Genomic DNA, 12,994 nt, shown 5'->3' with positions numbered 1-12,994 from the left:
CTCAAGCTTCGATTCCTCGTCTGCCCTCGGCGGCTGGTGCATTCCGTGCTTGCCGCTCGCCAACTTACTCATCAGCTAGGATCGCTCGACTTCTGTCTTCGCTAGAGCTTCTGCCCACCGAGAAACTTGTGATCAAACCTGACGCCTCTTCTTGTAGATGTCGCTTAACAATGGCAGGTTTAGAGCCAAGCCACGCTCGTCTCTTGTTCAGCACTGGAGTCTATGCTTTGCTTCCTGTGCGCCACGCAGAAGCTGCCCTTGATCACGGTCGCGGAGATGAAAGCGTACCTTGGTGGGCTTTTGCTCCTATAACAGCTTGCCTTGTCTTGCCCTTCCTCCCTTCTTCAACTTTCTTGATTGTTATCTCCCTTTCTGCTCTTCACCACGCTCCTTCAACATCAGCACTGTCTTTATTCTGATCCCTCTCGAGCGTTTATACCCCCTTGCTTCCCTCGTCGCCAAACAAGCATCGACCTGCGAACGCAAAATGAAGCTGAACATCGTCGCAGCAGCAGTCGCACTCGCTGCGGTCTCTTCGTCCTGCATCAGCGCTCTTCCTCTCCCGCTCGAGTCTCGCGCATCCGTACCCGATGTCTTCAACGTCGACGTCCAGAACCTCTATCCCGAAGACACCGTCTTCGACAAGGCGCGCGGCCTGTTCTATCAGTCGAACCTATGGAAAGGCCGCATCTCTGTCACGAGTGCTCGTGACGACTCTCACTTCAACGTGCTCATCCCTGGCGTTTCCAGCAGTGGCGATGGTGACCAGCAGATGGCCGGGTTGTCGATCAACGGGGCAGGTGACAAGCTGTTTGCGGTTGCCAAAAACTCGGCTGCTTTCCGATTCGATGCGGGGCAGCGACCTGAGGGAGCCGACTCTTTCCACCGATTCAACCTTCCTGTCGATGCTGGCAGTGCTCCTTCGTGGAGTGTCAGCCTGAATGGCGTGCAAACCGAGTTCCAGCTGACGCGCGGGACGTTGCCGTTTGGTCCGGTAGCTTCTGCCCAAGATGGACAGGACAACTCGTACGTCGTCTTTGCACTTGGCATGCCAGCCATCGCAAAAGTCTCTGCTGACGGCCGAACCATCACACCTTGGTTCTCCGAAGCATCCAACGGAAGTCAACGGCCAGGATACACCGGCATCGCATACATCCCCGAGGACAACGTGCTTGTTGCTTTCGGCGGTCCTCGTCCCCTCACCGCTTTCGACTTGAACGATCCCAACCCCTCCGCCATCCCCGTCAGACTCACCGGAACCAACTTCGGAGGTCTGGATGGGACCGAAAAGATCCACACGATCCAGGTCAACGGCAAGAGCAACTTGTTCGGCAGCAAAGCTCCCAACGCCTACAAGTTCCAGTCTAACGACCGATGGCGCACTGCGAGCGTTGCTTCGTCCACGAGGGACGAATTCAAGACCAACTCACTCACTGTGGTGACCGAGGCCAACTTCAACGGCCAGCAACAGATCTACGGTGGCGGGGCTTACTTTGGCGAAGGCGCGAAGGGCGGGAGGACTCAGTTCCCGTTGTACAGGATCTACAACTTGCTGTAGATGGGGTTGGGAGCATTCGTTGTTGACTTGTTCTACATCGTGCCATTGGCCCCTGGTTCTGCTTCTCTCTCTACAAGGACATTTTTTGCGTCTCCTTACACACATTCTTTTACAACGCTCCGTGCATCGCATCAGCTTTCGTTCTGGCTTCTCATCTCATCTCGATTCGTTTCCTATCACTGCTCGAGCCTGTAGAACTGTTCGTAGAGAGGCACTCGCAGCATCCGCTTGCTGTGTAGCTGTCTTGAAGGCAGTTCTGACATGGATCGCATCAATACATCACATTCGTTTGTCTGTCCTGTCGAGTCTGGATACCGTGCGTCGACGGTGAACGAACACAAAGAGTGCCTGACCAAGGAAGAGGTGTGTGGTTGGTCTGCTCGATACGCAATTTCAATAAACTTGCGAGATTACGAACGTATGGACACTCCACCGACTATTTTCGCCAAACTTTGGTCGGGTATGCAGATTTCTGGAGGAAATCTGAGCCGCACCATGACGACGTGATGGTGGCGACCCGTTGCCGAAAAGGTACGTCTCTCGGAGGGTCTCGGAAAGGTCTCAGGATTCACGCCACCGCATTCGTGGCGGCAGGTCGAATGTGGTGGGACACGGAACCTAGAGACGAGATATGGTGAAGCATCTGTATGACGATTCCTTCATGGAGAGACGAGAGATACTTCTGAAACCACAGGCAGGAATGCTGCACAGCGCTCATCGGTTCATGCGACGAAGATTATCACGGGGCTGATCCGGACACGGTGGAAGAAAAAGGGGCGGCGGACTCCGGACGAAGACGAGCTGGAACACCATGTTGACCTGCAACGGGGATGAGAGCTGCTTTGATTGACATGCGGAATCGACGGTTTTCAAAGTCGGAACGGGCGACGACCACGAGTGTGGCCCAGTCAGTTGGTGGGATGGCAGCGCTAGCGGGAGACTGGCAACGTGGCCGACAGACAGCCTTGTTTGTCTCGGTGTCTCGATGGCATCACCAATGTTCCAGCTGCTTGTCCACTGACGCCAGATGCCAGTGAAGCAACGGCTGTGGAGCCGCAACGATGAGCCGCTTGTGACGCAGAGGGGATGAGAGTGGCACAGAGGCCAGGTAGCTACATCTGTGCGACGTGTGGAGAGACCGGTCGATTTGCAAAACCAGGACAGCGGGATCGAGGTGGACCAAGGAGAAGGAAAAGTCAAAATTGAATTACAGAGTACTGAGTTCCGCTGCGAGCCTCGATCTGCACTGTCCTAACCACGATCCTTGCCAGACAGCATTTGTGAATTCAAATAGACGAGAATTGTGTCGACATCATGCATTCAATACAAAATTTAGAGTAGACCTGCAGCAGATCCGCTCCAAGAAGACGCAGCACGGTCGGATGGTACACGATGCGGAGAGTAAGTGTGCAGGGTGAGCAAACAACCGTGCAGAAGCTCTTCCGCGCCCGCCTTTGCATTTGGTTCGCAGGCGGCCTACTGTATCCCGTGCCATCACCATACAATGATAGCTATCCAACTCTGAAAATGTCGTTGATGCTGGTCTGAATGGTGAAAAGATACAGATCGAGGGGTCGGCAGCACAGCAGCGTCCTGGCTCCACGGGTGGCAATCTGAGTATCGAGCCGAGTAGAGGAATTGGAAAGTCGAAAACCAAAATGATCCTAGCCCAACGCTGGCTGGAATGGGGCACAGCTCGCTGCGAATCGTAAATTTCGTGTCTCGACGATCTCGGTGACCGCCTCACTCAGCAACGGAACGCTTCCGAACACGCTGCTGTTGAATTGTGCGTGGGTGCGTGTCTGTGCTTTTCCGTGGGCCATCGCGCAGCACGCAACCCGTCTGGCTTTCAAGCCTTGATTTCCTGCCGCTCATCGCCCGTCTCTCGCTGTCCAACACACTCACTAATCCCCAGCAGCTTGCGGCCTACCACCGTATTCTCTGCCGCGGTTAACATTTCTCGCTCAACGTCACGAACCTCTCGTGCCTAGATACAGTCGCTCTCTCTTCGTCCAAGACGATATTGCCGACTCTACCTCGAGCTTCCTTCCCTCCGTCACATCGACATCGAGATCTCTCGACACTTTATCGTCCTCGCCGCTGCTTTCTCTCAGCACACCCGTCCATTCAGGCTACACTCGCCACATCCATTCCAATACACAGTGGCCACTACAGACACTCTTTCGAGTCCGTCTCACGCCCGGCAATCGTCAAACAGCCACTCTTTCTGTCATCTCAGCTTCTCTACAATGGCTCCAGCAGCAGCATCGACTGCGGCAGGCGCCGCTGCCAAAAAGGCACAGCCACCTCGCGACCTTCCCGCAAAGCGTAAGCTTTCGGTCTCAGACATCGAAGACGACTCGGACTCCGATTCCGACTCTGTCGACGGCTCTTCCAGGATGATGACATCTAGCGGCAAGATCTCGGCCAGCCAGCAGCTTGTCCCTGTCCCCGGTCAGCCCGATGCTCCCCTCGTCACTAAGCGCACCTTGCAGAACCGAAAGGCGCAGCGAGAGTTTCGCAAGCGTCGTGAGGCTCGTGTCAAAGAGCTCGAGGAGCGATGTCGTCGCTTCGATCAGATGGGCCTTGAAGCCAACACTGAGCTTCAGCGTCTTGCCCGCAGGCTCAAGGACGAGAACGAAGCGCTCAAGTCGCTTATTGCCCGTCTCGGCTTTGCCCACATGATCCCTGGCATCATTGAATCTGTCAACAACGCAGACCAACATCAGCACCAGCAGCACCATGCCCAGCACCAACTCCATCAGCACAGCGCACCACACCTCCCACACTCGCTCGCTCCTATGGATCTCGGCATGGATGCCTGGGCGCGAGGTGGCCCGGGTCTGCCACTCCCCAACGCCGCATCACTGCCCCCACACAATGCAGCACCAGTCCAGCACACACCTTCCGCCGCTGCCAACAAGCAGTCCAGTCGCAGCCGCACCAGCACCACCTCCACTTCGGCACCTGCATCGTCGTCGGCGCCCCCCATCTCGTCCCTCGCCAATCTTCCAGGTTTCACTGAGCTGCTTCCCGTCGGTGGCGTCAACCCAAGCTTGCTCAGCGACGCCAACCCCAAGAGCCGCAGCAAGCAGTCCAACACGGCTGCCATCGCCATCCCTGCCGTACCAAAGTCGACTATCACCGCCCAACCCATCGAGGACAACAACAGCACCTTTGACAACGACTGGTTTGCGCAGCTTGCACAGTCTGGCCACGACAAGGACGAAAACGACACCGACGCTGCCCCTGCCGACAACGCCGTCGCCAGCCGCAACGACCGCTCCGCAGCCAACCCAATCCTCTCGCTCAACTTCAACAGCAACAATGCCGCTGACAGCAAGAACGCCAAGGCCTCTTCGTCCTCCAACAACAACCACCTCAGCGGCTCGGCCATGCTCGGTGCCAGCGCACGCGACTTTGGTCTTGGTCTTGCCTGCGCTCTCGGCATCGCACCTTCTTCGACGTCGGGCGCCAACATGTTCCCCATGCCCATGCCCACTCAGCAGAACGGCGCGCTGCTCAATCCCAATCCTATTCCCTTCGCTTTCAACCTCAGCGAAAACAAGATGCCCGGCGAGCAGAGCTGGTGGTCACAGGTGGCGGGCAACGCTCTCGAAGGCGACGACAGCATCCTCGACGAAAAAGCGCAGGCTGTTGCACAGGCGACCGGTGCCTCGCAGAACGGCGCCCCCTCACCCTTCGATCTGTCCGCCTTCCTCAACGGCGGCTTGACACCAGGCGGCGGCGGATTCAACTTTGGCAGTCAGCAGACCAACGAAGACGACGCCATCGACGCCTCCAAGAGCAAGTCGAGCGGCGAAGACACCTCCAGCAACGGCAAGAAGGGCGAGACACCACAGGAGCTCACTCAGGCCGAACACGCCCAGATGTTCCTCCGTCTGCTCGAGGCAAAGATGGCCAAGGGCAACACCAGCACCTACGCCCAGCTCGGCTTCCAACCGCCCATGCACCACAAGCAGTACGCTGCCTCTGCGGCAGGTCCTAGCTTCTCCGACGCCAGCTCCTCCTCTTCCTCCTCGTCCGAGAAGGAGGACGACTCTGCTCTGTCGCCCATCAACATCTACACACGTCTGGCGCAGCACCCCGCCTTCCTCTCGACCAACGCAACCGAGCTCGAAGAGCTCGTAGACTCCATCAGCTCCTCCCAGCGTCAACAGCAGCAGCAGCAGCAACAGCCTCTGTTCCAAGCTCCGTTCAGCAAGCGTAAATCTTCTACACCCAAGCCGGCTCCGACGCTGTACCAGCCGACGCCGTCCGGGTTGACTTCGAGCATCTACGGACCCAACGGTGCGGCTTCGTTGGCAAGTCGTTCGCCGAGTCAGCCGGGTCAGAGGAAGGAGTTGGAGGTGGACGAGAAGGCCGTGACCAAGATGTTGGGCATGCTGGATAGGAAGACCTCGAGAGACGCGGGTAGTCTGGCGTTGTGAGCTGTGAAGAAGTACTGTCATTGGCATTTTGGATCTTCCTTGGTATCGTTTGCATGTCCTGTTTTTGATTATATTCCTTCACCATCGCTCTCAGTCCTCGTTCTCTCAGTATCTCGGTCTCTCTCTGTTCCCCTCTATCGCGCTGTTTCCGTGGCTCACTCAGTAGAATAGCTTTACCGTCTCGCTCTTGTCTTTGCATCTGTCTCACGTGGAATCACCTGTTGCACTTTTCAGTCGGTGTTGCTTGTCATGTGTATGCGTGTTCGGTCTGCTGAATGATAGACAATTCGATGATGCGATGTAAATGTGAATGCGAATAAAGATGTTTGCCCCACCTAGAGGTCTTTGTTCACCGACCATTCCCTCTCCCTCTCCCTCTCCCGCGGCCACGGCTACGGAAATTCTTGAACGTGAAGAATCGACTCTTGCCCTTGCTTGCAGCGCTGCTGCTGCCACTTGCACTGCTTCGAGATTTGCTCGTCCTTGAATCTCTGCTTGCAGCTGAGGTGGGCTTACGTCCACGACCAGAAGTCAAAGCGCTCGACGCTGCATTTGCTCGTGATCCACTTGACGAAGTGGCACCATCCGCGCTCTGTCCATCTTGGTCGCCATCGTCCTGCCACGTAGTTTGCCACGTCTTGCCGCGCGTTCCTCGTGCTGTCGTTCCCGCGTTGATGGGCGTTGAGGGAGTTGATGACGAGGAGCCGCCTGCGACACCGCCACTGCGACCGAAAGCGAGACGACGGTAGATGTTCTGAAGTTCCTGCGGCATGTCCTTGATCAGAGTGATGTGTTGTTGAGGAGGCTGTGCCGGTGGTGAGCTGGACACTTCGAGTAGATCGATGACGGCTGGTTGGTCGTGGATCTTTTGCGCCGACGATGCCTTGCCATTAGAGACGATGCTGCTGGCTGGTGCAAGCGGTGCTCGCGCCGTCGTTGGAGTCGTGGGTATCGTCGTGGGCTCGTTTGTAATCGGGCTGGAGCTGAAACGCTGCGATGGGCTGCTGCAAATCGCATCGAGCTGATCGAGCAGACTGGAGCGACCGCGTTTCGCGATGGGCTCCTTTGGTGCATCGAGATGCGCTCGATCGGCAAGGACTGATCGGAGGGCTGGCGCCATATGATCAACTCGTGCAGTCGTGAGCCGTGATCGATCGGGTTGTCGTGACGTTGATGCTTTTCCGCTATCGCCGATGTTCGGGACGTAATCCTCTACCAAATCGTTTGGCTGCTTCTGTCCCGCCGAGATGAGCCATTCGTCGCGTAGATACTGGGTTGCTTTCAGACCCGGCTGAGTCCAAGGCTCGATTCCTGCCGCCGCGTCAAAGTCGAATGACGAAGGCGGATGCGATTGACGATTTGGCGGATCCGTCGATGATCGACCGCTGGGAAAGAGCTCGAGCGCCAGGCCGCCTTGTTGCTGCATCGGTAAAGGTTCCGGTTGAGTGTCAAGAATGGTGATCGGATGTGACGCTGTATTGAGCTGCTCCTTTGCAGGCACCGATGGGAGGACGACATCCGAACGCAGTGGCGGTGTGACGACGTCAGCAAAAGGGCTGTTGGTGTCATCGTCCCAGTAAGACGCCTCGCTCGACGCCTCTCTGGGACGTCTTGTGACTACGCCGCGGGCCATCCGAAACGATAGTTGCTGTTTAGCCACAGATTGTCATGCTGTATGCGTAGCAGACTGCATCTGCGTCTACCAAGGTGATCCGATGACACCTGCTGATTGTCGCAGTGTGACGGTGCGTATCGTGGCTCAGGAGCGGAAGTGGCAATCGGAACAGCCGAAGAAAGCAGACGCTGCTACACGCCGTACAAATCACGACGACGCGTTGAGTGCGAGAAAAAGTAACACTTTTCTCCTAACTCAGCTGCCGTGCGGGTCCGGGTGTGTGGAGGTGACAGGCGCTGCACGGCGCTTACTCGTTATGCAGCCCTGCATGACCGAGCAAACAAAGCAGACTTCCGCCATGTGCCGCTATTGAATGGAGGCGATCAGCATCGGAACTCCCTCCGCCAGCATAGCGAGCAAGCACACTCATCATCACTATCGTATCCCAACGATCGGCTGAACCGACTTCGTCCCCAGTCCGATGCCTTGAACCGCCGTCGAGCTCGGCTTGCCAGCCGCCAAGTATCTCCAATGGCCTTTTCGAGCAGCTCGCTTTTCGATCCACCTCCTAGACGCACCATCTCGTGGTCCCATCACCATCAGCGGCAATGTCAACTCCACGACCAGTACATTGAACGTCTCGACAATACCGAAGTGCTCGGAGGCGAAGACAGCTCGGATCATCATATCGGCCACACCGGATGCGTCAACGCTCTCAGCTGGTCTCCGTCTGGTCGCCTCCTTGCGAGTGGAAGCGATGATCGTAACGTAGTGCTTTGGAAGCTGGACTCTGCTGAGACTCATCCCGTTACTGATGTCAGCAAAGCTGATCGCTCTCGCACATCACATCGCTACAACATTGGTGCTTCGCGCCACAGTGTTCGTCAGCAATTCACGTCGTCCCAAACAGCCTCGTCTCTGGACCTTCAGCCTGATCACGAAGTCGACGACCCGCACACTGGCAGCGATGGCGGAGACGAGATTGTTCTACCATGGCCTCAGCGCAACTATCCGAGCATGGATCTCGGTATGCTGGGTAAGATCGAAACAGGTCATCGCGCCAACATCTTCTCGGTCAAGTGGGCTCCCAACGCCTCCGAACGTCGCCTCTTCACCTGTGCGGGCGACTCTCATGTCCGCGTTTTTGACATCAACCACATGTCTGCCGGCACGAGTCACATCCAAGGAGCAGAAGGAGAGCTCGTCCGTACGCCAACAGGTCGCGAGTACAACGTCTGGCCTGAGCATAGCAGTGCATGCGTTCGTCTCTTCCGCTGTCACCGCGGCAGAGCCAAACGCATCTCCACAGAAGTTTCTCCTGACGTCTTTCTCACCTGTGGGGAGGACGGCGATGTGCGACAGATGGATCTTCGTGTACCTCACACCTGTCGCAGTCGAACGGGGGGATCCTGCCCTCCACCTCTTGCACACTACCCGTCGGTTCTCTACTCGCTCTCCGTCAGCAAAGTCGAGCCGTGGCTCTTTGCTGTCGCTGGAGAAGCGCCGCTAGCCTACCTTCACGATCGCAGAATGATTCCGAGACTCACAAGGCGCGACTGGGGCATGTCCTCGAGCAGCATGGACCAACAACGCGATGCGCTCACTATGTGTGTCAGAAGCTTTGGCATCCCGCCCGGAGGCTTCGAAGCCCCGTGGGCAGCAGAAGACGGTCGCACAGCTCTGATCGACCGAGCACCGCCCTCAAGTACCAATCGTCGCCTTCTCATGGGCAACCGCAACAGCATCACTGCCTGCAAGCTCAGCGAGCACAACGGTAGAGACCTTCTGGTCTCATATTCGTCGGGCCACATCTATCGATTCGACATTTACGACGAGCCAGGCGTTCTGCACGCTAACCTGGACAGTGTCAGACTATCTGCCGACTCTGATCAGAGCTCTCCATCGCCAGCGTATGAGGACGTCACTGGGCTGCAAGCAGGGCACGCGGAGTCAGCAGCCGAGCAAGGCAGAGATCTCGAAGAAGACCAACAGCATGCTGGCCAGCGCGAGAGTGAGCCCGACAAAGACATCGAAAGCGTTGACAGCGCATCATCGATCGCAACTGAATCAGGCGAGACGATTCATGATGAAGAACTGGAAGGTTTCGACAGCGACATTCGAGCAGAGAACAGCGTTGATGATGCCGACGACGGAGTCGAGATCGTGATCGAAGACATGGACGAAGCAGAGTCAGAGCGAGACGAGCACACAGACTCAGACGACGAAGGAGACCTCTCGGACGACGATCTGATGCATCTCCTACAAGAAGACGAAATCCAGCCATCGCTCACAGCCTTTGACGAGGGCAAAAATGTACCCACGGTCTATCCACGATCCGCATACAAGGGGCATTGCAACAAAGAGACGGTCAAAGACGTCGCTTTCGCTGGTGGAACCGATAACTATGTCATCTCTGGTTCTGACGATGGCAACTGGTTCATGTGGGACAAGCTCACCGCTGAGATCAAGGGCATCTGGCACGGCGACTCGAGCGTTGTCAATGTCATGGCCATGCATCCCGATTTGCCAGTGTTTGCGATATCTGGAATCGACGATACCATCAAGATCTTCGCCCCTGTCACTGTCACTCCGTTCCCACCTGCAAACAGCGGCTTGAGATCACAAGCTGACACGCGGTCCCACAGAAGCGCGGATCGACTTGCGGACAAGGAAGAGATCTGCAGAAGGAACGAAAGCCAAATAGCGAGGGATCTGGTTTCGCCAGCAGCCAACATTCTTTGGCGACTGCATCCGCGTTTGCTTGGACTTGATCTGGATCCGGATACAGAGCGTCAGATCGAAGGCGATTGCGTGATCATGTAGCTTGGCAGTGATGCGACGACTCATTCAATGTTTGGCACAGGCGGCAATGCGGTAACTAAATCTTCTTCTGTTGTGAATGATCGAAGTGAGAGGCTGTCGAGCGTCGGAGCAAGCAGACTTCTCGCAGCCATGAAGAGCGATCCCAAACAAACCGTTTTAGGACTTCCAACGCTATACAAACTCAACGTCACAGTCGACAAAGACAGACGGCACGACGGTCATGTTCGCATTGTCTAAGGACTGGCAAAGCATCAAATCACGACGCTCAAGATGGTCGAGCTGGAAGATGATGGTATCATTGAGGCTGAACTGATGGAGCAGAAGGCAAAGCCCCAGGAGAAGGCCGAGAAATGGGTCAAGAACGCGAACTACCAGCATTATGCTGTGTATCATCCCGCTCTTTTGGCCACGTGTCTCCAGAATGGTGCTGAAGACGTCCACTTGTACAAACAGGTCAAGAACTTGCTCGCAGAGGTGCCGTCCAAGAAGAGCCTCTTACTGGTGTCCTTGACGGCACACATTCTGACAAACATTGACCCCACCCTGCATCTTCCCCAAGGCATGTCACAGGCTGCCTCTCAAACCAGCCGCTCTTCCTTGCCACCCTCCAGACAGACCAACACAAAAGATTGTAATTTTTGCGGTAAATGGGCACATAACAATGTTTGTGATGTGCTGCCTTCAGCACTTTGGCATCAAATTTCTCAATCTTTATGGAGGTGTGGACAACAATGTCTTCCATGATTGCATGGAAAGCCAGGCAAACGTGCCAACAGTGCGAATTCTGATCATTTTAGCTGCACTGTAAGTTCTTTTTTGTCTTGCTTGTATGCAACTTGATACACATACAACTTCAATCCATTCCACAGCGCCACAGAACAATACTGACAATTCAATTTCTCCATGTGCAGAGCCACAGGTATCAACATAACCCAAGCAAGCATGCTAATCTTTGTTCAGGGCAGTTAGAACAAGCTCAAAGACATGCAGGTCAAAGGCTGCATCCACAGAACCGGCCAGATGCGCAAATGCTTCATCACCATGCGCTCTTAGCAACCTGCCTTCAGGATTTGCAAGAGGACGTGCATCTCGAAAACGAGATCAAGTGAGCCCTTGAAGAAGTGCTATCCAAAAAGGCGCTTCTTCTGGTTGCTCTGGCCGCTCGAATCCTCTGCAGCGTCGATCCCCTATTCCTCTATCCGGACGGCTTGCCTCAACTGCAAGTCAACACTGCATATCAACCCCGCCACCTGCCAGACAAACGGCCGCAGAAGATTGTAATCTTCGCCGTAAATGGGCAGGTGGCAATGTTCATAATGTGGTGCTTCTCTCTCTTTGGCATCAAATATCTGAATCTGTATGGCAGCAACAACCACAAGGTCTTCCACAATTGTATGGAAAGCTGGGCAAATACTTCAACCATTCCCATCTTGATCATTTTGGCCGCACTGTGAGGAAAATGTTTTGTTTCCTAATTTGTTCAAAATTTGGTGAAGATTTGACATTGGTTCCTCACAGCGCTGCAGCACCACACTGGACCTGATGGACAGCGCCACAGAATTAAACTGGCGTTTCTTTTCTCTCTATGCAGAGCAACCAGCATAGACATCACACAAGCAAATATCTTGATCTTTGCCCAAGGAAGCTACAACAAACTCGAAGATGTACAGGTCAAAGGTCGAGACAACCAAACCGGCCAGACCTGCGAGTGTTTTATCTACAAGTTGCGGGTCTTGGACTTGTACAACAAATTGGTTTGTCTGTTAGGACCTCCACGCGTCCGCCAGATCTCGACAACCGATCTGGCTAATTGGTGATCGGTTCCCCGGTGCTGCAGGGCCTCGCGTTGCCTCCCCGCCCTTATCATGTCATCCGCAACCATCCGCGAGGTAGCCTCAGGTCTCCTCGTCGCATGTATTACTTAGTTCCGCTAGCAATAGCAGCTCAGTGACGTATTGCGACACTGCCGCGGTCATCCGCAAGGCTCCTCGCTCACACTACTCCCCTCTACAACCTCTCCGCTCCCGGAATCCCTTGGCTGTGGCTGCGGAAGCGGTTCTGAGACCCCACGGCTCTAACATTGTCTCTCAGGCAAAAACGCTGAACCAAGCGCCATTTGAGGGTACAAGCTCCAAAATTCTCGAATTTAACAGGACAACCGACTTCTTCCCTGGACTGAGGTTGTATAGAGAATGGGCTGTTGAGCAAAACATTGTTATGCCCACAACGCAATGGCAATTGTTAGGGATTGGGAACCCGCAAATTGGAAAGCTGATCCTGGTGCAAGCTTGCTTGACTGCAGCAAAGACACCACCAGGGAAGACTTAAGATCTGGTGGCCTCACCGGATCCCATCTGTCTCTCCCTGTCAATTGTATTTTATTCTACACTCCTATAGGACAAAATCCAAGACCTGATTTGATTGAGTTTCCCAACAATGCCGCCTGCAATGTACCGGACCACCGCACCTGGTAACTTGCCCCTGGCCTCACGCTTCTCCACCAAACCTTGAGGTCTTCAGACCCCAGGGGCATAACAGACATTCCCC

At 55.2% G+C, this 12,994-nt stretch overlaps 4 protein-coding genes across 4 annotated transcripts; 3 read left to right on the top strand and 1 right to left on the bottom strand.

Moving 5' to 3' along the window:
- Positions 1-487: 487 nt before the first annotated feature.
- PHSY_003547 (hypothetical protein) lies at positions 488-1,558 on the top strand (the record flags this gene model as incomplete). The annotated part of the gene is made up of 1 exon (XM_012334166.1): positions 488-1,558. The coding sequence occupies one exon, from the start codon at positions 488-490 to the stop codon at positions 1,556-1,558; it is 1,071 nt and encodes a 356-aa protein (XP_012189556.1).
- Positions 1,559-3,807: 2,249 nt separating this feature from the next.
- Positions 3,808-6,009, top strand: PHSY_003546 (hypothetical protein; the record flags this gene model as incomplete). Its single annotated transcript, XM_012334165.1, has 1 exon — positions 3,808-6,009. The coding sequence occupies one exon, from the start codon at positions 3,808-3,810 to the stop codon at positions 6,007-6,009; it is 2,202 nt and encodes a 733-aa protein (XP_012189555.1).
- Positions 6,010-6,358: 349 nt separating this feature from the next.
- Positions 6,359-7,642, bottom strand: PHSY_003545 (hypothetical protein; the record flags this gene model as incomplete). Its single annotated transcript, XM_012334164.1, has 1 exon — positions 6,359-7,642. The coding sequence occupies one exon, from the start codon at positions 7,640-7,642 to the stop codon at positions 6,359-6,361; it is 1,284 nt and encodes a 427-aa protein (XP_012189554.1).
- Positions 7,643-7,724: 82 nt separating this feature from the next.
- On the top strand, positions 7,725-10,447 carry PHSY_003544 (hypothetical protein; the record flags this gene model as incomplete). The annotated part of the gene is made up of 2 exons (XM_012334163.1): positions 7,725-7,860; positions 7,947-10,447. 2 exons carry the CDS (start codon positions 7,725-7,727, stop codon positions 10,445-10,447), a joined length of 2,637 nt encoding a protein of 878 aa, XP_012189553.1.
- Between the last annotated feature and the right edge of the window lie 2,547 nt (positions 10,448-12,994).

This window comes from Pseudozyma hubeiensis (assembly GCF_000403515.1).
Source record: "Pseudozyma hubeiensis SY62 DNA, scaffold: PHS36, whole genome shotgun sequence".
Lineage (NCBI taxonomy): Eukaryota > Fungi > Basidiomycota > Ustilaginomycetes > Ustilaginales > Ustilaginaceae > Pseudozyma > Pseudozyma hubeiensis.
Note: the sequence above shows the minus strand (reverse complement) of the source record. Positions and strands in the feature narration are given on the sequence as shown.